Raw genomic sequence first — 25384 nt, forward strand, 5'->3', positions numbered from 1 at the left:
TGCTTCTGTTGACTATACAAGGTAATTGACAGCATCACTCTCACCCCAGTCCTAAAAATAAGTGTTTTAGCATGATCGTGCTGTCACATGACCATCCTGCCACCCATTTTCAACTCCCTGAATATTAAGATAATAAAAATAAAGATAGATGTGGAAAAATATTGTCAGATTTTCTCAGAGATATAAACACTGTTTTAGACTAGAACCATGGGAGTGTAAAATTACTCACTAAGTGCAGTACTATTCTCATTCAGCTGAGCAAGAATTATTTTTTTCATGCCAACCTACACTACGAATGACACGCCGGTGAAATATTACTAGCCTACACATTTGTAAATGGCACATTTGTACTGGATGTTGAATAGATTCGTGACAACGATGTAATGATATACAATTCTCAATCCAATTTGCACCTTGTCCTGCAGGCAGCAGTGCATTATAATTTATGTTAATGCAACTTAGAAAATGTGTTAAATTACATTCAGAAATATCTCTCAAACCCAACAGCCAGACATCAGTCAGGAACGAGTAGACTGAAAGCAGGACCCGTAGAAGCAAAGAAACATCACTGAACGGAATCTTGGTTAAAAAGCATCCAAGACTCGCTGGACTAGTACATCGCATATAGTATAACAAAGGGGACATGGTGAAAAAGAGCAGTTAAAATGGGTACAATCAACTGAGTTCCCGGTGGATGCACTTTTTTATTATTATTTTTTTAAAGAAACCGGTACTGCAATCATTCGGGGGGCGAGTTCCCCCCAAACCCTCCTTAGGTTATTCGGGCATGCTCGCTACGCTCTCTCGCTACGATGCAGTATGATAATCATTTTACGCCTCAACACTTTCAAATGTCACCAGCCTCCTGGACCTATTTCGTCAGATTCGCCACATTCAAGTGCATGCACCAGCATAAATCCCACATGGTATTCCTCCTTCAGAGTACACAGGAGTCAACCACTGCTCTAAAATTGGCCAAGTCCTATTAACTGACATAATGGGATTATGCAACGTACCTTGATTAAGCTTTCAGCGTTTGCTTTCTACCATTTTGTGCATTCACACCCACACACAATCTTACAATTTCAAGTCCATCCATGAGTTTTCTAGTAGTAATTCTGATATGCACCATCAGTTGCTTTAAATATGTGAAACAGCAAGTTCTTCACAATTGACCAACAAATTTGCGTTGTCAGCAACAAACCTTTAGAAGGGGTTCACAATTATTGGAGTCAAAAGTCGACCTTTCCCGACTATCGCATGTTATGGTTATCTCTGTAGGGAAACAAGGTTGTCCTGTTCTGGTGATACACTGCTAATCATACAAACCTATTTCACCAACCCACTGCATTATTGTTGAATTACACATCCAAACAATAATTTGGTGCATGATACTTAAACTATTTTACCATGAAAACTCTACTACTGATAATAAGTGATTCACAGATATAGTCAATCCAGAATGATATGATGGTTGCTCAGCCGCACCACGGTATGAGTATGAGATTTATTAGACATGTGCTTGCGGCAATGAATCACCTGGCACCCACTATACACATTAGCTTCGCACCGGACAACTATGTACTGCACCAAAATATTTTCACTTTAGGCAGACCACACCTTACTTCATATTTCAAAAGTCCAAGGAAGTTGTTAGAGCTTTAATGCATTTTAATTGAAATGTGCATTCATAACCATGTGAAGGGCAATTAGCCTACACCTGAATTCACACGACTTTAATGACATGGAGATATTACAATTGAAACAATTTTGCTAAAACATGCAAGTGTATTTTTCTGGCTTAGGCGAACAGTGCCTCAGTTACGCCTCAAAGACATCTTGTCCAAAATGGATGCTGTACCATCATGTTAATTTTCTGTTTGTATTTCTGCCTGATTCTATGTGCAGCCAGATGTAGATTTGCTTATTTCTGAATAACATTGTTTTCAAAGAGAGCCTGCTAGAGGACGCTTTAGTGACAATTTTCAAGGACCTTTCGCTTGCACGCAGTATTGCATTCATTCACAATGGTTCACTGTTATTTATATAACTAGTTTGTTCTGAAACCTCCTGACAAAATTAGGTGAGAAGTGCTGAACCATTATTCACATAGTGGATTAGTGCTAAGGTGATAGGATATTACGATTTAGATTACTTTAAGATAAGTTGTTAAAAATGTAAATATTTTCTTGCATCATGCTTTGCAGTTTCAATTCTTTCTTATGGAGAAATTGGATAAGCAAAACTTTCAAATTTGGGGGCGAGCAAGGCTATTTTTGCCTTCTAATGGGGATACTGCCGAATTCTAACTGATTTTGCTGCACAGTTGGATCTTAAGTCAACTATTGATTTTGCTGATTGTTCCTATTACTGATAGTCTTCATGGCAATGATTCTAAGTATTTAAATGAGACTATTATTGCATCTGCATTTTACCATTTCAGTAATTTTGAATTTTGAAATAAACCTCCATGGTTTTTCAAACTTCTGCTCTAGAACTCACTTTTTGAGCCGGTCCCTTCGTTATTGAATGCATTTAGAAATGCTGTTTTTAACCTCGTATCTGGGACACATTGCCTCAATTTGAGGTGAACGCTGTCCCAACCCACCCAACATTTGGGCATGCCTTTACTAGAAGTAGAGCAAGATCACAATAGCACTTGAAAGTTGTGTCCTGAATTAACAATGTATGATGTGAACTAGGTGTATCCACCATCCTATGACTGGAAATGTACTTATTAATTTTGTATGACCTTGCATTTGGAACAAACGTGAGCTGATCCATGATTTAAATTATTATATAGCAACTCCACATAGAACCATGTTTGGTTCTTCACGTACCTGATGACCAAGTAGTCAAACACTGTTGAACAGCACTGATGAATGACTTGGATATCCCTAAATGAAAACACATAAGCACCAAAACCTTCATGATTGCACCTCAAAGTGAATCAACTATTTCCACAGAGGCAAATATCTTCTTGATTTAAACCTTTTGGCAGGCTGTGCTAGATGACGGAATAAAAACCTTCTTGTTGTGATTAGGAAAGCCTTACTTGAACACCATTTTTTGCTTGCTATCATTCCACAATACCTCTTCAGTGAAAACGGCAAAAGGTACTGCTTTGGATCTCAATTTGGTCAATGTATTATGTGTGCATGCTTGGCTTGGTCCTAGAGCCATAGAGGCTACTGTCACTATTTTGGCAACTGTGACCTCGGTGCTATGCAGCACCTCCCATGGATGCCAAAAAGAAAATCACAATGTGGTGCCAGAGAAATCAGGTCATATGTAGGTTTATTTCAAGACTTCAATAGAAAGTCAAAAATACAACTCGGATACTGGAGTGTCACACACTACTAAATTTGTCTGTCCACAACAAAAGGCTGTCCCTCAAAATGACATGTCTCCTGCATACCATGACTGGCTCCTGGATTCTGACACCTTTCACCACTGACCTGCATTTGGAACTGTGGGTGCTCAATATGGAAAATTAGAAAATACAAGACCCTTATCTCCAGTATGGTTTATGGTCTACAGTCAACTGCTTTTGGTACTTTGCTATTATGATGCTCCTCATAGGCAATAAACCCTTTCAGTGAGACTCTGACAAACCAGTTTAGACATTGCTGTACACAGAAAGTGTCTGAGTCACCTTCTGGAACCACTGATTTACCTGGACAATGGAAGTTACCCAGAAGTCCACTATTCGTCTTTTCAATGCACTCTTGCAATCTTTGGGTAGGATGTGCTGATCATCTGAATGTTTATTTTGGCAGGAAGCAGTCAGAATTGCTTGAGTAAGGCAAGTAAACACTGGGCTACCAACATTAGTCCCAGGCCTCGATCTACCTCTACCATGGAACCCGTGTCTGTAAACTGCCTCTTTAAGCTGCTACTACTAGCATTGTGCACCTATAAAAGCACCACTTGCTATTAAATGCCACAAAGGCTTCTTGCAGAGCAAGCACCCAAACCCCCAGCAGGAGGTATGTGCCTACAAATGCAGTCTTCGCAACTATACTATACTTTTTGGGACAAAAAATTCACCCTCTAAAATGGGATTTATCCTGGACCGTCTTCTGACCAATATTAATGGACTCATGCACTTCAAAGTGTATCAAATGTCAAGATATTTCGCCAATACTTTTGGGGAACACAAATTTCGATCTCCGATTGAAAAGCAAGTTTAAGAGGTCTAGGTTTTAAATTATTGTTAAGTAATTTAAACTAGCATGATGAATTATAAGATTAGGTGTAATACAATCATAAATTGTGATACGTTTATCACCTCTGAATTCTGATGCATACTAGCGAGTCTCCAATGTTGCTCACTACTTAATGTGACCTACAACTATTGCTTATCAACTGAAAAAAGTTGGGAATCTTTATTCTAAGACTTAGTTTAGTCAACGGTCATGCTCGCAACCAAGATCGTGAATGTTGAAACAGCGGAGATGCAAGTGTGGGATCCAAATACTCCAAATAAAAGGCACACCAAAATGATGCCATGTCTTGCCATTATTCTTTGCCTGGCTCAATTGACACAAAGAAATGCCGTATCACAACTGCTACTGGTACAGTGTCTTCAAGAACTAAAATGAACAATTTCCAAAACGGAGCATAAACTTTGCAGTATTTATAAATTATCTTTGACAATGCTCTTGTCCCATCACTTACAAAAAAGACAATACTCCTGTCACTAAATGTAAGCAGATGATATTGAACTCCACATCCATGTATGTAACCATGGAGATCATAAAAATTGCATTTTCATCTGTGTGAAACAAGTTTGGTTGTAGAAGAGTAACATTAATCTCACCGGCTTGAAGAACAAAATTGTCAGGTAACCAGCACACTAAATGGCCAGAGGAAATGGGCATGATCCCCCAACCATGCCAAGAGCCACTAAAACCTTTGGATTCGGTTTGATACAAACATTCTTATTTGCACATTAAACTTCAGTTGTATAAAAAAAAAGTGCCAGCTTAAGGATCATACCTTTTATCTTAAATTGAGACAACCACGCAGCTTACTAGGGGTACTGGTGCTGTGGAAGCAGTCAGACTATGTTTAAATCTATCACAAGAACTCGTTCCTCAAAGAGCTTCACTTCTGGCACAAAGAATAAAATGCAAACTGCTTTGTTCAGTTTTCAAAACGTGCAAGGGAGTTGCCCTTAACTAACTACAGAAGTTACATAGCTAGCACAGTCTGAGAAGAAACACAAGCAAATCGGATTGTAAAAACCATATTCAACCACAAAACTGGTCAGCAAAAATGTGTGTGTTACTGGTGCACAACCCGGGAACACGCTATGGCCAGATGTGAGAAATCAAAACCATGACCGCTTTCGAAGACCAGCTTATTGCGAAGTTTTGTTTTCTATTTCTGAAATTGGTGGATTAACACCAGAGTGAGGGACTGACTATTCCAAATGCAGCCCAAGTCACACCAATGCAAGGTTGTGAAGATGCACAAATGTGCTTTCTCTAAGATTTCCTCCATCGACCATTACTACCCGAAGGAATTCAATACATGGCCACAACTGTTGTCAAACTAAACAAGAATGCTAATTTATTAAAGTTTGCTTGATTTTAATTCTCTTAATACATGCCCTCAAATATTTAAGATTTTTTTCATAATATGGAAATTGACACTCCAACAAAGAAACATTTTTGCAACATATGGAAATTAATTCAAATGAATTTACTGAAGCATTTGTGAAAGCTAATTGTTAAATAGTTGTCCAGAATACTGTGATGTAAATTAGACATTCGTATACCAGAACCTAACACGTCTGAATGCAAGTTATGAGTACTGCTACTTCAACCTTAATTGTAAGATCACACCAACATTGCTAAACTACCGTTGGCTTCCAAAGTGTTAAGTTACATATGGGACCTTCCACATGCTACATCCAACAACCATGTGGGTGCTTTACTCCAGAGTGAAGTTTTAGTTAGATAGCAAAGGACTCAGAGATAGTGTCTTTGCGGGGGCCATAGAGAATTGGAGGAAGCATTAAAAATTCAGGTAGAAATTTCATAATCCTGATTCTACCTGCCTAACAGAGTTATTAATAAATTATCTAGTTTTTCCCCCCAAACAATTTCATCCGATATGTGTTCATACTGTAAGCTGGGGATAAACAAAACACCAACTGCCTGAGACATGCACAGGTGAGAGTTTAAGAGAAAATACCTTAGAGCATTTTATCGTTAATTTGTGAAAGGCCAAGATAAAATACATTTGCCCACATTCTCTTTGGGTACCCATAAATGCCACTCAACTCAACCACTGCCTTATGCCCAAAGGATCCAGAATTATTATGGTAAGGTGGCCTGAGTGTACCCCAACCCTAAAACCAGAGTGCCCTTCATCTCGAGAGGGTGCCAATCAGTAAAGAGCAAAGCCCCAGTTCATAGAGGTCCCTTTCGATGTTCAGAGCCGGACCGCAACTAGCTACGGCTCAACAAATAGGATGCCGAAGTTTGTGACACCCTTGAAGTACTAGCCATGTGATACCAACACATCTCCTTTACCAGTTGCCACCTTGACCATCAGGTAGGACCATTGTGGGGTCACTACTAGGTCCTTAAATGGTCAGATAGCGCCTATTACTTGCACAGGAGCTTAGAGACCCCAGTATTGTAAAGCTTTACATACAATAATCTTGTACAAATCAACTGTCCTAGTAATAATTGACGTGTCTGAGGTTGTTTCCTGGGATTATTGATATAACTATCACTGATCATGATCATTTATCTAACACAACCACTTAACAGCGGACATTTAGTCCTTCTGTTATTTTTTTGTTTTGTTTTTTAGTTAGGGGTCAAATCTCATCTCTACATGGTGCCAGGACCTTCTGGTTTTCAGTGTTGGGGCTATGTGCAACAGTTTAACATTTCCCACACGATTCCATTTTGCAAGAGGTAACTCTTCCAAGACATTGATATTATAGTGTGTACTTACTACGGCATACTGTATTTGAGTTCCAACCCTACCGTCACATCTTAAGGGGTGGGCATTGACGGTTACATTGCATTACCATTGTAGAGATAGGTGTTGAAACAGAAAACTTGTCACCTAATTGGGAACCAATAATACATAAAGCCCAGGTGCTCCAGCGGGAAAATATGGTACCCATCATGGATACTGCCCGGTAATCACGGACTGTTACAGGATCCAAAGAGAAGACCTCTCACTTCTACCAAATTAAATTCTCAGAAACCAAAAGACTCTTCTTCCAGAAAGGCAGGAGCGGCCCCTCTGAATGCTAGTCACACAGACATTGAGGCTCTACTGCAAAGACATTGTACAGAAGGCTGGAAGCAGAGAATGTTTTTGCAACATGAGCAGGATGACTGAAGTGCAGCTTTCTTTCAGTGTAAGAAAGTCTGACCATGAAATGTCCTTACCTTGCTGGGAAGCTCTGCAAGCGGTTGTAAGCCATATGCAAGATCTTTAGGTGTGTGTGGCCAATGAGCAAGAGCACGCATTTATCAGTCAGGTTGTTATTAGTCAAATACAGCTCTTGCAATACGCTGCTCGTCTCTTCAGAAAGGGTGGCAGGAGGAAGTGCTTCTAGTTGATTGGCAGACACATTCAAACATCTCAAACTGCAAACAAAAAAGTATCACTGAAAAACACGGACAATGACCAAATATAAATTAATCTTCCACTGTAAAACATTCAGCACTAGTCAGTTGGGAGTAGTACACACACATTTTCTTTAAAGCCTTTCTCTTTAGGGAGAGCAATGTGGAGATTATTTTGAGTCACAGACTCATCAGAACTGAACTTAAATCATTACCATTACAGATGACAGTTACGTACATTAAGTGAGACCAATCCAATGTCCTTATTTTCAGAAAAACTCAAGAGCAATGGCAGTCTTTGCAGCAGAACAATCCATCTGAAGCACCATCACAAATTATACCAGCCTATTTTGCGGAGTGCGAAATCTGGGGGAAAACCTCATGCAGGATATTTTATTCCTCCCCTACGCTATTGTAGTGTGACCAAGGAAAAGAAAACTTGTAGTTCGTTTGCCTGGTATACATGTTGCCTCATAGGAAATGGATTGTTCTGGTATGTCACACTCTGGAGGTTAAGCAACATGCTACTGCATTAAAGATGTTGAAGACTGACACAAGAGATTTTGTTTGTAGTTAGGCAAAATACCTCCATTGCATATGCAGCTTGAGAAATTTTATTACAAGACAGGATGTTCTCATAATGGTTATAAATTTGCACCATGTGTCTTTTCATTAACTGAATTTCATATGTATTTAGGATCTTGCTAAAACTCCTTAAAGGTTTTGGATTTAAATTTTATTTATATGTATATTTCACGCTGGTCTCAGTGTTATTAACTATGAAATTATGGGTAACAGTTTATTGCCGCCTTGAAACATTGTAGATGTTTATGGCTTTTAGCCAAAATAAAAATGTATGTGATGATGAAAAATTATAATTATTTCTCGTAAATGTATAGAATTAGGTTCTACTTAAGAGGATTTTGTACACAAAAATCTCTATGGTGCTTTATGCCTTTCCAATAAAAGTATAAAATCACGAATCTGGGAAGACAAAGGTCAAACCCTCAAGTAATGCCCACAACAATGGACTGCATGAGATCTTTTACAATAGCACTCAATGGCAATGAGAGCTGTGGAATAAAGGAAAAGCATGAATAAAATCTATGGTTTTAAGCAGTATGGGACAAAAAAGCTGATTCTAAACACAAACTGCTGTGCCTAATGTTGGGCTTGGATGCTGCACGTTGTTTTTCTTTGAAAAAATCTTTAGAGTACGCATGCTCGGCATAGACTTAAAAGCAGTACTTCCCGAAGTGTGGCTAGCCAGTGGATGGACGGTCTGAAACAAAGTCTTGAGAACAGCTTGCCCAAATCTGGCCTGCCCTCTTGATAGGATGTCCCACAATCATGTTTTGTAAAAGTGTGTGGAGTGGACCCAGTGGCAGCTTTATAGATGTCTGTTCCCCAGGAAGGCCATAATAGTTCCCTGTTTGCGGATGGAGTGTGGCCTGGGGTGGGAAGGTTGGGTTGTTCTAGCTATAGCATAGTAGGAAGACATGCATTTAATGATCCACCTGGCAATCCCTGCCTTTGAAATGGGGTGTCCTTTGAGGCTGGGAGAAAGCAACAAAATTGTGGTTTCTTACAAAAGGATTTGGTCGTGTCAATGTACTACGTAAGTGCATGCTCAACGTCACGAGTGCTCTTGCAGCTACTGAGTCAGGTTGTGGGGAGAAGACTGGGAGCTCAATGGAATTGTTGAGGTAGAAAAGAGACCACCTTGGGAAAAATGTGGATTAGTTCCGAGAACCACTTTTTACCTGTGTACTTGAAAAAAGGGTTCCTGAAGTATGGGGTTCTGCAATTCATTCTTGTGTTTTGAGTGAAGTGATTGTGAAAAGGAAGGCAAACTTCAAAGAAGAACTGCAGGGGTCGCAAATGCAGGGGCTCGAAGGATGGCCCAATTATCCTGATAAGGACAATGTTAAGGATTCAGACTGTGGCAGTATGTTTGCTAGGTTGGATCACCTGCTTAAGGATCTCCATAAAGACTTTGATGACAGGGATTTTGAAGAGAGAAGAGTGTTGCCTGTTCTGCATATATGCAGCAATAGCACCCAGGGGTAGCCTGGATGGTAGCCTGAGTGATGTATACGCCAAGCCCGACCTTTGTTGGCGTAGGAGGTAACAAATAATGTCTTACACTGTTGGGGTGAGTGGATTAATGTTGTTTAGGGTACAGGAATGTATTAAACATTTCCACTTAGCAGCAGAGCAGGTGCTTGTGGTGGGTCTACAGGTTCATTTGAGTATGTCCAAGCACTCCTGCAGTAACCCCTGGTAAACAAACTCTAGGACTTCAGGAGCCAAATAGCTAGGTTGAGATGTCTGCGAGTTGTGTGCCTGACACTGGTGTGATCTTAAAGTGAGAAGGTCCAGCCTGTTGAGGAGCTTATTATGTGGGACAATGGACATCTCGGGGTGGGTGGAGAACAATGGTTGTCTGTTCCATGTCTGAGCCACCAAGATGAGTGTGATGGATGTTTGCCTCAGCTTCCTGACCACATATGGAACCTGTGGGAGAGCCTGAAAAGCTTAGGCTGAGATCCCGGACCAATTAATTTACAGCATTTTCCATGGGCTGGGGTGTGGAAGGGAGCAGGACTTGTGAGTGGAATTCCCACTCGTGGACTTGTTGTTGCATTCTGCTGTGCAAGCCTGCAAAGTTGGTGTCCGCTCCAGATAGGTACATTGCCAGGAGATGGCCTGGTGAGGGATGTCCCAGTGCCAAATCTGTTGGGCTGGAACTGACAGCCGAGGTGAGTGAGTGCCTCTCTGCTTCTGCGGACAGAACATGCCAGTCATGTTGTCGGTATGCAGCAGGACCATCTTGCCCTGAATCTGAAGGAGAAATGTCTCCAGAGCTAGTTGAATGGCTAACAGCTCCATGCGGTTGATGTGGAGACCCCGCAGATGAGGTGGCCACACAACGTGAACTGCCATGCTGTTTAAGTATGGCTGGCTGGATAGGAATGCTTTTGTGTTGATGGTCAGCTGCGGAACAGGGTCTGCAAAGGACCAGCCCAGCAACAAATTATTACTGTTACATCACTGCAGAGAGCGATGAGTGTTGGCCCTCACCAACACTAGAGCCTCCATTTGACTCTCTGCTTGTGTCCACTGGCTCAAGAGGCACTCCTGAAGCAGGTACATTGCAGACTGGCATGGGGCACTATTGCAATGCATGAAGCCACCATTCCCAAGAGGCACCTTACAGTGTGACCTTAAAGGTGATTGATGGGCTTAAAAAAGGCAGCACTTGTTTTAACACCTGCAACCTTTGTGAGCTGGGGAAGGCTTTTCAGAATACAAAATTTAAGAATGCCGCTAGGAAGGGTTCAACCTGAAGAGGTTCAAGTGGGACTTTGTGGCATTTACTGTGAACCCTAAGCTGCGAAGGAAGGAAACTGTGGCCAGGGTGTGAGCTGCGCATTCTTGTTTGCTTGCACTCTTGATCAGCCAGGCGTTGAAGTAGGAGAACACATTTAATCCCTTTCTATTCAAGTGTGCTGTCACCGAGGGGCAGTACTTTGAACTGGTAGTGTGGACCACAAGAAGCGGAGATAGCTCCAAAGTTCTGGATGAATTGGTATGTGAAAGTAGACATCCTTCCGGTTGAGGTTGGACATTAAGTCGACATGCTGCAGGAAGGTATAACATCATGAAGGGTGATCATGTGAAAATGGCCTGGCAGGATGCATCTGTTGAGAGGAGAGAGGTCAAGGATTGGTCTGAGGGATCCATCGTTCTTGGGGATGAGCAAATATCGGGAATAGATGCCCATGCCCTGGTTCTATGGCCTGCTTCGACAGGAGCGCCTGAACTTCCTTGTGGAGCAACGTGTGAAGTTTGGGGCTCAAGATGTGAGTGCGAAGTAATGATTGGTGAGGTGGCAAGGAGTACTAGGCATTAGCCATGCATGACTGTGGACAAGACCCTTCAAATGGGGAAGAAATCCCTAAAGTCTCCCCCAACAGGTTTTGTGTGGAGGTGGTAGTGTGTGTGTGTGTGTGTGTGTGTGTGTATGGGGGGGGGGAGGGGAGTATTTTGGCAGTGCGTGGCAAATCAGTTTTTGGAGGTAGATGTTCCCTTACTGGTAGTGCCTCTACCCCTGCACTTAGAGCTGTTGCCTCTGAGCCCTCGTAAACCCTCCGTACCCTGCTGGTGATAGCCCTTTTGCTGTCTGGAGGGTTCAAGGGAAGTAGCTTGCGTGCTGCTCTCTTCCTTGTGGTGAAGAATACCAAAGAGTTGAGTGGGACATGACCTTCGATGTAGAGCGGACAGAAGGCGTCAGTCTGTAATTTTTTCTCAATGCATGGGGTGACCACGTGAGGTTTGACCATATCTTTAAAGATTTCAGGAGCAGAATTGACGATCTACTTGAGCCTCAGGCGATATTGAACAGACCACTTTGTCTTTAAAAGCATCTATATTAGGATTAGGAGTAATGTACATCTCCACTTCATGGTAGGCCACTGCACGTTGATCAACATTGTAGTATCGTCTGGAGGGATTGAGCTGGACAAGGATATGCTCTAAATCATGGTCAGTGGGAGGATCCACGTCGCAATCCTCTCAACCTAAAACACCAGGGTAGACAAGTGCGAAATTCTCAGCTGGTGAATTAGAGCCTGGCTTCCAGTGTCAGAATAAGACTTTGGAGACCTTTGAGAAAAGAGTATGAGAGAGAAGGGAGAAGGCGGTGTGGGAGGTGGAGGAGAAGGCGGTGTGGAAGGTGGAGGGGAAGGTGTAGTTGGTGATGGAGGAAGAGAGGGTTTGTCCTTAGGCCTCTAGGGAGGGGGGTGCTATGCCTGTGTGATGGCTGGGCATCCTCCGCAGTTAGCTTACTTTTCAGGGGCAAAGTTTTTCCAGATGCTGCAATCTTGCCAGTGCATGGGTAGATTTCCCCGTCTCACATCAAGCTCATGCTGAAGTTTCTCCAGGATGGGGCATTCCTTACCATCAAGGGTGGCAGGCTTCGGCCGTAAGGATGGCTTCAGCTGCAAGGGTGGCTAAAGCTGGGGAGCCTTTGGCTTTGAAGGTGCCACTGGGATGTCGGCACCTTCGGGGCCGGGTGAGGATTGAGGCCTTTAGCTGGGTCACTCCTAGGCTCAGAGGCCTTGATTTGTTGTCGACCAGCGCTACAGGGTGATGGCGCACCTAAAATTGGCAGTGGTTTTGGCATTGGGCTTGATGACCCTTCACCTAGAGGGGCAGTGGTTGGCTCCAGTTTGCAGCCGCTTATGAAGGGTGATGGGGACGGGGATATTAACAGTACTCATGCATGGACTGGAGCCGACCGAAGTGGATGGGTCATCTGCAAGGGCGTCTTCTTCCTCTTTATGGGAGAAGTCCTCACTGTACTCCGAAGAATCGGAGTCAATGTACTCGGGGATGGGTTGATGGGCAGGGAGCTCAGGCGACTCACCCAGCACCTCCTCTTGCTCTTCTTCAATGCCCAGGCGATAAGCAGCATCTTAGAGAGGACAGGCATCTCTGAAGTGGGCTGGGCCATTCTGTTCTATGCCCACCACTGATCTCTGCCCTCTCATAGGGTTTTCCTGCTGTGGAACACCAAACAGAGGTCACAGCAGCTCCTGTCATGGTCTGACAAGCGGCACAAGGTGCACATGGCATGGATGTCGGCCCAGGACATACTTAGAGATAAGTGACACTGGGGGCATCTCCTAAAGGGCATCCATTCCATTAGCTCAAGAGCGTCTTCATTCTCCGAAAGGAGTCTGGAGCACACAGAGGCCCATAGAGCCTGGACACTCGTCGATTGATCTGGCGCTGCAAGTAAAAAGCTTGCGTCTAAGATTATTCTCACAACAGGAGTGGAAGTCAGAAGGCTTGAAGCCACAACAGGGAACTAGTCAAGACCAGGAGCACACTGGATCACATCCAAACCAGATGGCAGAGATAAATAACCTAACAATAGAGTCTGTGACCATGTGCATCTACATCCAGAAGAGAAGTCACTCAGACCTTGTGACTGGAAGGACTTCTTCGAAGAAAAATAACTTACCTCTGAGGCAAACACTAGATGGCAAGAGCATGTAAGTAAAGCAGCATGTGCTACGAACATATAAGTTCTCAAAGTAGTAAGTTGAAAATGTATAATCAATATAAAAAATAAAAAAACAAGTGCACAGAAATTAAAAATGGAAGGCTGTCTATTTTAAGTTGCGACATTTTGATGTTAAAAAAAATGTATATTAGATTTTCAGACAACGGTTGTGGGAATTAAAGCAATAGCACAAAATGCCTGAAAGGGCATTGCCAAATGTAAGTAACCTGTCCTTACGACAGACTCCTAGCCACAGATTCCTCACCTTTTGAATATATACCAAAGCGGTACTTAAATGGAGGTGGGTTGTGAAGCGCACAAACCGGAAAGTACTGCAGGGCCAAGTGAGCAAAGTGCTTTTCAAAGCAGACTTGATTGTCCAGATAACAGTGCTTCGTGACTGTATGGAGAGCTGCCCATATAGTGGTTTGTAAGACGTCTAGGACTCTGCATGCTAACATAGTGGAAGCAGCCTTGGCCCTAGTGGTATGGGCTTGCAGGCCTCCTGGAGGCTGCTTCTTTCCCAGGGCACAGCAGATCTTCATGCAGATCATGATCCTGCCTGAGATGGTATGCTTCTGCACCACCTTTCCTTTATTCGGTCCAGCGAATCCCACAAAAAGCTGACCGTCCACCCAGTGGCCTTTGATGTGATCAATGTAGAAGTGAGTGCTCTCTTGGGTTCCAAGTGATGACCTCTCTCCTCCTCCTCCTCCTTTGAGAAGTGAGGCAAAGCACAGAGCGCCAGAAGAGTGATGGTATGGCCGACGCTGACGGGCATCACAACTTTTGGTAGAAAGTAGAAAGGCTGTCCTAGTTTACACAACTAGCTTATAAGGGAAGGTGGTAGTGTACGGTGGATGACTACAGAGAGATTCAAAATCACTTGCATTGTGCGGAGGTGATGGCAACCAGCAAGATAGTTTTGATGGTAAGTAGCAGTAAGAAACAGCTGTGGAGAAGCTTTAATGGAGTGCAAATCAGATAAGTTAGGACAAGATATAGGTCCATTGGGGTTTCACAAATGGAGAAGGGGAAACGTGTTGGAACCCTATCAGGAATAGCACTGCAACTGGCGATTTAAACAACAAAGGGTGATCAGACCACCGTAAGAAGGCCGAGAGGGACAAAAGAGAACGCTTAACTGTGTAGAGAGCTAGAAGGCAGAGAGGGATAAAGGATAATCCTTAATTGTGCCCAGAGCAAGGCCTGTGGGGAGGGTGAACCTGGCACATGCCACACCAAATCACAAATTTGACCCATCGACAGACGTATACAGTTTTTGTCTAGGGACTCCTGGCTGTCTTGATTATTTCAACCACCTCTGGGGGAAGGTCAAAGGTGTTCAGCTGTTGTCGATCAATATCCATGCATGAATATGGACTAGGACTGGGTGCAGAACCCTATTCTGTTGCTGCGACAGCAGGGCCTCCTGGAAGGGCAGCCTGATTGGAGGTCATATGCTCAAGCCCAGGAGTTCTGGATACCATACACTCTGTGCCCAATCCAGAGCCACTAGGATGACTTGGGTCCAGTCTGTCTTGGTCTTCTTGCGAACTCAGGGCAGGGGTGGTATCGCCAGAAAGGCATACAGAAAATCAGAGTTCCACTCCTGAATTTGTCTCAGAGTGAGAGCTGCCTTAAAAAATCCAATGCGCAGAAGTGCTGACATTCCCCACCCTTGCTGGTTGCAAACCAATCTAGCCTGGGTTTTCTTCATTCGCAGACGAGATCTTGCGCCACCTATGGGTGTAACTGCTACTCGTGATCCACTAAGCACAGATGGCTGAGTTTGTCCACCCTAGCAATGAGGTTGCCAGCCCAGTTATTCACCACCATGAAAATACTGTGACGGTCCAGCCATTTCCAAAGGTGCAAGGCCTCCTGGCACATGGTCCGCAACCCAGCCAGGCCCTGTTTGTTGCACTACCACATGGCAGTGGTGTTGTTTGTGAGCTCCAGTACCAGCCTCCCCATGAATGATGGCATGAAGACGTTTAGCGGCAAGCGAATGGCCCTCAGCTCCAGACAGTTGATACGGAGCTGGTACTCTGCTAAAGACGAGAGGGTTCTGATCTCCATACCTCGACCCATAGGTAACCTGGCGTGTTGGACTATGGCAATAGAAGATGCCATCATCCCCAGCAGACGCTTCACAGTACGAACTGTGAGACATAAGTTGGGTTGTAAAAGTGGGAGATTCTTTTGAAAATTCTGAACTGGAGCTGGATTGGGATATGCTAATACTGACTGTGTCTAGGAGTGCTCTTAGGTATGGCTGAATTTGGAGAGTTGGAAGAAGAGATTTGGGAACATTTATTGTAAATCCCAAGCTGTGAAGAAGATCCACTGTCAACTGATTGTACTATTGGCACTGAATAGAGGTACTGGCTTTGAGAAGCCAATAGCCCAGGTAAGAAAGTACGTGAATGTTGTGTCTTCTTAGATGTGCTGCCACTACTGCCAAATATTTTGTGAGCACTCACGGTGCTGTGGTCACCCCAAAAGGTAGTACTTTTAATTGGTAGTATTTTCCGGCTATGACAAACCTGAGGTATTTGCGGTGAGCAGAATGTATGGGTATATGAAAGTAAGGGTCCTTTAGGTCTAGTGTTGCCATAAAGTCGCCCTGTTGTAGAAGTGGAATGACATCCTGTAGGGAAACCATATGAAAGTGTTCTAATAGGATGTAGTGGTTGAGAGGTCTAAGGTTGGTCTTAGAGACCCGTCTTTTTTCTGGAATCAGAAAGTATAGTGAATATACTTCTGTGCCTTGTTGTTGATGAAAGACTGGTTCTATGACCCTCTGAGAAGGGCTTTGATCTCTTATTTGAGAAGTGCTAGGTGAGCCTGTGAATGCGAGATGGGATGTTGGGTGGTATGGTAATGAGTTTCAGACAGCAGCCATGTTGGATAATGGCTAATACCCATTGGTCTGTGGCGATGAACTCTCAGACTGGGTGAAAAAATTGTAGTCTTCCCTGACTGGTCTTGTGTGGTCAGGGGAAGGATGGGGTAGTCACTGTTTTGCAGTGGATGTTGCTCCACATACAAAGATACCCCTGCCCCTTTCTTTATTGTGACCATCTCTGAAGGAGCCCCTGAAATTGCCAATTACTATAGATTGATTTGCCCTGCTTTTGCTGATAAGTGGAAGCATCTGTGGTGATGGATTTATATCCGCTCTTGTAGACAGAGTGACGAAAGGAGCCTCTAAGTGAACTAGTTTACAATGCTCTTATAGCTTTAGCAGCGTCTGTGTCCTTCATTTCATCTATGGTGGTGTCTACCTGTGGGTAAAAAAGATGTTCTTTGTCGAAGGGCATGCTGACAACTGCCTGTTGGACTTCTGGCTTGAAACCAGAACATCTGAGTCAATCATGTCTCCTAAGAAGCACGCTGGTACTGATACCTCTAGAAGGCTGTATTCGCTGCCTCTAGGGCACACCTGATGGAATTATTAGTGATGGTCTGACCCTCTGCAACAATTTGTCCTCCTAGTTTACAATGGTCCTCAGGGAGATACTGTAGTAGCTCCTCCCTCTCATCCCAATGAGCCCTACCATAACGTACTAGAAGGGCCTGGGAATCGCCATTGATTAGCTGCCTGCGCTGCTATTCTTTTCCCCATGCGTCAATACACTTACTCTCCTTTTCAGGAGTTGGCGTATCCCCAATTGTCTGGCTGTTGGCTTTTTTATGAGCAGTAGTAGCAACTATGGAGTCTGGTGGCACCCGACTCCGTATAAAGAGGGATAATAACACTGGCACGGACTGACATGTTGTGAGCATGTAGTAACATGCAGAAAGCACAGGCAAAAACTGTGCATCATTGTGTGTTGATGTGAGGGTATCAAAGAGGAAATCTTGTTCCAAAGATGCTTTGTGTAGCTCAACCCCATGCTAGGTAGATGCTCTAGCAATGACCTGTTGGATAGAACTAGCATCTTGGGGAGGGGAGGGGTGGGCTGGGTAAAGATCCGGATCATTTGGCGTCATAGGATCTGTATCATATGTACACCATGGGTCAGGATCCCCTAGTAGCCGTCCTTATCCCCCCGTGTTTGATCTTAGTGACCCTGGAGGTGTAGCATCAGGAGCGTCGGCATATGGAGATGCAGGGGAGGGAGGAGGGGACTGTGGAGGTGGGGATGGGGGAGAAGTAGAGGTGTTAATGGGAGAGGAGGATGATAAGCAGGACTGGTAGAATTGTCCTTTGTTCTGTTTTTGGGAAGAACAGGAGCATCCTATGCATCCTCAAAGGTTAATTGCCTCTTTGGGGGAGGAGAGGCCATCAACCGGCCTAGTGCCTTCATGAATTTGGATCTCATGTTGTCTAATGGTCATTATTTCAAGGATAGGCTCAACAGGAGACATGGATACCAAGGAATGCTTCTACGTTTTGGAAACAAAGGTTTTGAGACTGATTAATGTCTCTTGCTCGGTACAGAGGTAAATAGGGTCGTTTAGAGAGTCGCTCTCGAAGGTTGGGTAGAGACCAAAGCATGCACTAGATCCAATGAGGTTGACAATGAGGGCTTAGCCTTGGTGGGAAGTTTTAGTGCCGGGCCCAGGGGCAGGGCAACCACAGAGTTTTTTCAAATCTGAAAATGGCCAAAAAACAGTGGCGGTCCAGTGATCTTTAGTATTGGAAAAGGCAAGTGTTTTAAGATCTGCTTGGGTTATGAAGCAGAGTCTGGGGTAATAGTTCTCATGCACTGCCTGGGTAGCAGGGTGTACTCTAATTACTCCACCACGTCGAAGCCGGAGATTTCTTCTACTGAGAAAGCCCTTCTTCCTCTTCCGCAGCATGCCCCTCCAGAATACATCAGGAGTGTAGTCTTCTCTCCAACAAGACATCTCCAGGCGATGAGCCCTTTGGCCCTGAAAAGTTGTTTTGGAACGGAAAGACTTGCAGGCAGCCTCAAAGTGACTAGGTGAGAGGCAGAGGTTGCACAGTGCTGATCAGAGTGTGGATATTTGGAGTAGCACTGCAGGTAAAACCAAAAAGGTGTTTGTTCCATCAGGAATACATCTTGTACATCGACTGTACACATGAGATGGCAGGCCCGAGAATGGCTGTGAACCGAAGGATTTAAAGCTGCACAGTAATGGAAAAGCACGGTCAAGACAAACTATATAGTCGAAGACAGAAAAGGGCCGAATACTCGTAGTGAACAGTTGAACACGAAGGAATGGCACACCCGTCCGAACCCGATGGCGGAGAGAAAACAATCTAACAAAAGAGCCGATGTTCATGCACAATATCACCAAGAGGAGGAGTCACTATCTTGTGACTCGAAAATCATCTTTGAAGAAAAACAACTTGCACAACTCTGAATCCAGCACTAGATGGCAAGAGTATGCAGAGCATGTGTATCTACAGCCAAACATGCCATAGAAGAGGGCTGTTTCTGGGGCGGTATCAAGCCCACTCGCCTCTTGCAAGTCCTTGGACCAATTGTCATTGGCATAAGGTTGAGCAAACTCATCACCGTGGTCATAGTATTTACCGGAGTCTGTTCCTAAAAGGGAGTGTAAGGACTGTCGTCTGCCTTGTAGTAAAGCGAGTGCAGAATCCTCAGCCTCATTCAGTTGTGACATCAGTCGAAGTCAGATTGGTATAGAGCCTGTCGGGGAGGACATAAAGGGTCACTTGTTCAAGCAGAGAAATCTGCTTTGGCCTTGACTTATCCAGGCCTAGTGTGGCCGTGGGCGCGGGGCCTCAGTCCTAAAGCCATGGGCAGAAGTGGCTCAGAGGGTCCAGTGAGCGTAAACCCAGTCTTCTTAGTGGGTGATATCCCTTGCACACTGGAATTTTGAAGAAGAAAAACAAATCGACAAAAGTGGTCTTAGATGAGAGACGGTCCGCATCATCATCTGGAGGCGCAGAAAGAACGGAATGGACATCAGGATGTGGTAGTGGCACCTTTGTAGGTCCTGCACATAATTTCCTGAGCAGAACGATGTCTGTGGTGAGTCGCAAGATGCCACCTTCTGGCACACAAAAGCATTGTTGAAAAGTTTTTGGATTCAGTCTGAGGCATGGGGGGACATTCAAAAGGTGAGGAACTTGCAGCTAGTTGTCTTTATCAAAGACAGAGAACCATCCATCTTGATAAATTCCTTTTCTTCACAGCTTTGCCTTTGTGTGCTCCTGAGACCCCCACAGCAAGCTGATCGTCCACCCGATGGTCTTTGATTTGATCGATGTAAAAACGCATTACACTTTTGTGGGCCAACTATGGATTCTCTCCTCTTCTTTCGAGGGGTGAGGCGGAACAAAAACACACTGGACGAGTGACGGACTGTCCAATATGAAAAGGAATCACAACCTTCAGAAAAGACAAAAAAAACGCTCTAGACTTGAGCACTAGTTTGTCTGGAAAAGGTGGTGTAGGATGGCTGGAATGACAGCCTAGAGTTTACTCTTGTGACGAGCTGAAGTTATTAGGTTGAGAAAAAGAGCCTTCAGGGTCAGAAGATGTAATGGGCAGCTGTGTATCAGCTCAAAGGGGGTGCACTTGAAAAAAACGAGGACCGAATTAAGATCCCACTGTGGTGTCACAAATGGGCTCAGGGGAAACATGAGTTAAGCTTTTAAGAAATCTCATCATAACAGGAAATTTAAACAAGGATGGCAGGTCCAGTAAATACATAAAGGCTCAGAAGGCCAACAGATAACCTTTAACAATGCCCACTGCAAGTCCTTGCTGGGCCTAAATGAGAAAAACAAATTCAGCAGTTTCAGGATGACATTTACTACTTTGAGAGATTGAATGTCAACTGATTTTGCACAATCTACATGCATGTAAGTGCAGATTGCGCACACCCAGATGTAAAAACTTGCCCTGCTGTTGTGACAGAAGATTCTTCTGAAGCACAAGTCTGATCAGAGGACAAAAGCTCATGCCCAAACATTACCACACTCTACTGGCTCAATCTGGAATACCTACGATTAATCTAGCCCGCTCATTCCTGGTGGTCTTCAGAACTGCAGGCAGAGGTGGAAAGGCATACAGAAGTCCCATGCTCCAGTCAGGTGGAATGCATCTCTCAAAGAGATTCTTTTGTGAACTTTGGCTCAAAAAGGTGCTCACGCTGCACGCTCTTGGCGGTGGAAAAATGTTCAAGCCAAGGTTCTCCCCAATGCTGGAAGAAGTCCTACTGCCATTTATTATCTGCTAGGCATGTTGATTCACTCTGGCGGTTAAGGATCTCACCAGTTGTGCATAACCAGGGAAATGCCTGATGCACCATCAAGTTCGAGGTGCAGGGCCTCTTGGCACAGGGCCCAGGACCCCACCTGGCTGCAATACCACTAGCGGTGGTGTGGTTCATGAGAATGCGTACCAGCCTCCATTTGATAACCCGTACCTCCAACAGGTTAATGTGGAGTTGGGTTCCCGCCAGAGACCAGAGTCTTTTGAGCTACACCTCTCCCAAATTAACTTGCCAACCCAGAAGTGACCTGTCTTTCACCACCATCAGTTCGGGCTGTGGGAGGGAGACGGATTGCCGCTGATCCAATTGCGGTCAAGCAATTACCACTGCAGATCTTTTGTGTCGCCTCTGACACCTGGATGGAATCTGACATATTCCCTTAATGTTGGGCACATGGGATGTCAGATTCCACTGCAAGGATCACATTCGCCATCTGGCTCGGTCAACTAGAAGGATGCAGGAAGGCAATAGGCCAAGAAGCCTCAGAGCCACTCACTCTGAGAACCAGGATAGAGGCTGAATCATCAGTATCAGACTGGATGCCCAGACTTCTTGTTGAGGGACTGCCTGAAAATGCACTATACACAGAATGGCTAAGATGAACAGGAGCCTCTGTGAAGGAGTCTGGTGTGACTACCGCACGTTGATAGTGAACACCAGTGATGTCAGATGGTTTGTCGTTCTCTAGGAGGTGGCTGACTGGCTAGCCTGGATTAACAGCCAGCCATCATGCCAAGAGGAAGACTGGTATGCTTGACCTCAGAAGGCATGCTGTGACCACATCCATTACTTTCGTGAACACCTAAGGGGCACTGGCGAGGCTTAAGAATAGCACAGTAAACGGCTCTTGGTGCACCTTGAACCAAAAGTAGCACCTGTGGGCCTAAAGGACAAGAACAAGAAAATAGGTGACCTGAAGGTTCAACGCTACTGCCCTGTCTCCTGGATACACAGCAAATAGAATCTGGGCCAGCCTGAGCATCTTGAGTTTTCCTTCTGCAGGAAGAATTTGAGTGGCAGAAGATCTGAAATAGGACGAAGGCCTCTGTCTTTTATGCATGGTACACATAGAGATCAAATTGCATCCTAAATGTATTTCAATTCATTCACAATTCAATTAAATATATATCCTCAAACAGACACACAAGCACCAAAAATAGCTCCAATAGTGACCGTTTAATTTCACAGTTATTATAACAGATCACTGTAAATAATGAGTCAAAACAGAAGAAAGGGTTGTTCCAAGGGTAGTGTGAAGAAAAAGAGTGCTCGTGAACTAGAACAGATGTAAAGGGAGGGATATCGAAAAGGATAAATTTAAACAATAAATTTCACTTAGTAAACTGGTCGTGGTTTACACAAACAGCAGTTTTTACAATTTGGCTGTCTCTCTTGGATTTACAAGTGTTTGCGGTTTCCTGGTGGCGCACAGAGTTTATTCATCTGTGATGAGACAGGGTTAAGGTGAAGTTAGGTACAGGCACTCTGGTGAAGAGTGTCGAAGATTCGATCCTGCCGCATGGAGGGTAGTTTATATCCTCTGCAGGCAGGTCTTCCTCAGGATGGGGGGGGGGGGGAAATAGCAACCTATGATGAGGTGAAGTCAGGATTACAGCCCCCGGACTGCACCTTGAATGCTCAATTAGATGCCCAGGGTGATTCATTCCCTGGTGTTTGATTTGATCAACACTGCAAACTTCCAATCTATTCATTTCACCGCTGAATTAATGTGGACCGCCACGAGCACTCTTTTTATTCACACTCCCCTTGGAGCAACCCTTTCTTCTGTTTTGAAGCATTATTTACAGTGATCTGTTATAATAACTGTGAAATTAAACAGTCACTATTGGAGCTATTTTTGGTCCTTGTGTGTCTGTTTGAGGATATATATTTAATTGAATTGTGAATGAATTGGAGTACATTTAGGATGCAATTTGATTTCTTTGTGTACCATGAATATACATTTTGACTTAATGAATACCGCCGCCGGTGAGAATAAGCTCGAAAATGCAGTGTCCAGAATAGCTCAGGTGAAAGGGGAGTATCTGAGAAGGGATCAGGTGTGACTTGAGCAATTTGGTAGTGAACCCTTAGGCTATATAGTACAGGAGATTGAGTGAGGACTGGAGGTGTGTGACGACTGGCTGGGGCAAGTCCGTCTTCAACAGTCAGTCGTTGAGATGGGGAAAGACTGAAACCCCTGATCGCTGCAGATGAATTGTGACCACTTCCATCCTCTTGGTGAACACCCGAGGGGCTCTGGTAAGGACAAAGGTGAGCAAGGCAAATCACCGCTGGAAAAGAGTAAAGAGATGTGGTCCGCTGTCAGCCTGTCACAACTAGGTGGCATGGGTGAAGAGTTAGTCAAAAGGGGGAGTCTGGAGCATCCAGCGGTCGGATGTCATAGACCTTCAGTGGTGCAGATGATGGCGTATCCTACCTTCCACTGGGTGCCCATGATGGTTGGAGGCAAAAGTAAAGGGGCTTTGAGGCTGTGGGTGCCAGGTGGGTGGTGGAGGACTGGACTGACCTATGGCTACCTGAACCATAAGGTCTGTGGCTAACGCTTCCATTTCCACACAAAGACTGGGAAGTCTGTTGGCCATGGAGGCTGGGCAGTTGGCGACATAGCTGGAAACCCTTTCTGTGGCCACTAAAAGAGTGGACAGTGGTTGGCGAGGAGCCATGAGAAGGCCCAAGGACCTGGCCATAGCCCTGCTGCCCTTGAAGGGCTCCAGCACTGAATCTGCCTAGTTTCCGAAGAGATGGAAGCCATCAAAGGGCATGTCCATGAGTGAGGCCTGGACATCCCCAAAAAAGCCAGTTGCGGCGCCATAAGGCCCAACGACAATTAAACTGCTCTGCCTAGCGAGTTGGTCATATCCAGCCCACAATGTATAGCGGACTTCAATGCATCTCTCCGAGAGAGTATGGCTCAGACCTACTCAGACCATTGGCAGCACCTGCGCAACCGAGTCCAAAAGTAAGTGAGAGTATCAGCCCAAAAGGCCAGAGGTGCTCACCTACAGCAGTGTCAGGCTGGTGGAAGAGAAAATAGTATTCAGTGTCTTGAATTCCCTGCCCGGGGTAGTGGAACGAAATGTGCCAAGGTTTAACTTGGAAGTGGAGGATTGGACCACCAAGCTCTCCAGGCAGGGTGTGTTGTGAGGAAACCGGTGTACCCTGGGGAGGGGCATTGGCGGCCGCCAATAAACCTATTACAGGCGCTACTATGGAGGGCTTGGATAAGTCTTCGAAGTGGTTCAGATATGGTGACTTCCAATTGAAGTACCTCAGTAAAGACATTCGTCTTGACAGCCACAGTGGGTAGCTGAAGGTCCAGAACCTCAGCTGCATTCCTCACCTACATAGCAAATGAGGCTTCTTTCTCCGCATCCACTGTAGGAGAAATCAAGTCAGTATCTTGGGAGGAGTCCTGTCCACTGGCATCTACCAGATCCTCACACCAGGTGTCCTTGGTGACATCTAGGGGATGGTATTCATCAGGGTCCAATGGCCCCCTCCCAATCATCCCCAAGTCGTAGCTCAAAGGTTAGGGCACAGGCTCCAGCCTGGGTGTCTGCCTTCAACTGGTGCTGGAGTCTGCCTCGGACAATGCCCATCCAGCTCTGTGTCAGGAATGAGTATGTGGGCTGCGCCAGGACGTCGGCAGTGGAACCAGAGAAAGTCGAGGTGGCTCGAACGGTGCAGGGACAGATCCCATCCAAGGGGCCTGGGGAAAGGAGGTACTCCAGCAGAGATGGGCTGCCCAAATATGAGAAGTATGGCCTCATAAAATTTCCGAAGTTGGGCAGGGGTTGCTCCAGCTCCTGGAAATTCGGGAAGGAGCGGAGACGTCTCAGACGTAGGTTCAACCTCAGATCCAGGCCTCCCACACCAACATTACCTCGTCCTGTCGGATGACTTTGACGGACTGGGTAAAGTCAAAGACCTCTGACTTCTTGCTCATCTTCTATTTATGGGATTTACAAGAACACCCGAAGAACTTTGACTGTAACAACTTGCATGTGAAGAAGCTCTGAACGATCCTGGGACCTTCCTCAAGACTGAGATCGAGACCGTCAGAGCGTCGCAAATCGAGCAGCAAGGAGCTTGACAGACTTCTTTCTCAGCTGCTATAACCAACCTTCTCAGAATCCTGTTACTTCACTCCAAACTCAAAAGAGTAATGTTCCATACTCGGTTTCCACATGTGTCCATCTTTCACTTACAACCCATCACATTGAGGGGCCTCATGCCAGATGCAGTTCCTCTACAAGCTCTTTTTTGATTTTTTTTGTATTGACACACAAAAGCAAGGCAAATGATGGCGGCACCAGTGGACAAGCAGTCATCTGCCTCCTACAATGCCAAAGAGGTGCCTTTGCTGCATGCTTGACAAGGATAACATGAATATTTACTATAGCAAAATAAAAGACAAAATGAAGACAGGCAATGAAAGAAAACCGATGTAGAGTAAACT

General features: G+C 44.8%; 1 protein-coding gene across 1 annotated transcript in view; it reads right to left on the reverse strand.

Moving 5' to 3' along the window:
* Nucleotides 1–25384, reverse strand: part of PHLPP1 (PH domain and leucine rich repeat protein phosphatase 1) — a 520000-nt gene that overhangs the window by 61151 nt on the left and 433465 nt on the right. Inside the window, exon 11 of the mRNA XM_085606901.1 lies at nt 7425–7625. Within this exon, the coding sequence (XP_085463027.1) occupies nt 7425–7625 (201 nt within the window). The remainder of the gene's footprint in view (nt 1–7424; nt 7626–25384) is intronic.

This window comes from Triturus cristatus, chromosome 5_2 (assembly GCF_964204655.1).
Source record: "Triturus cristatus chromosome 5_2, aTriCri1.1, whole genome shotgun sequence".
NCBI classification, from domain to species: Eukaryota; Metazoa; Chordata; class Amphibia; order Caudata; family Salamandridae; genus Triturus; species Triturus cristatus.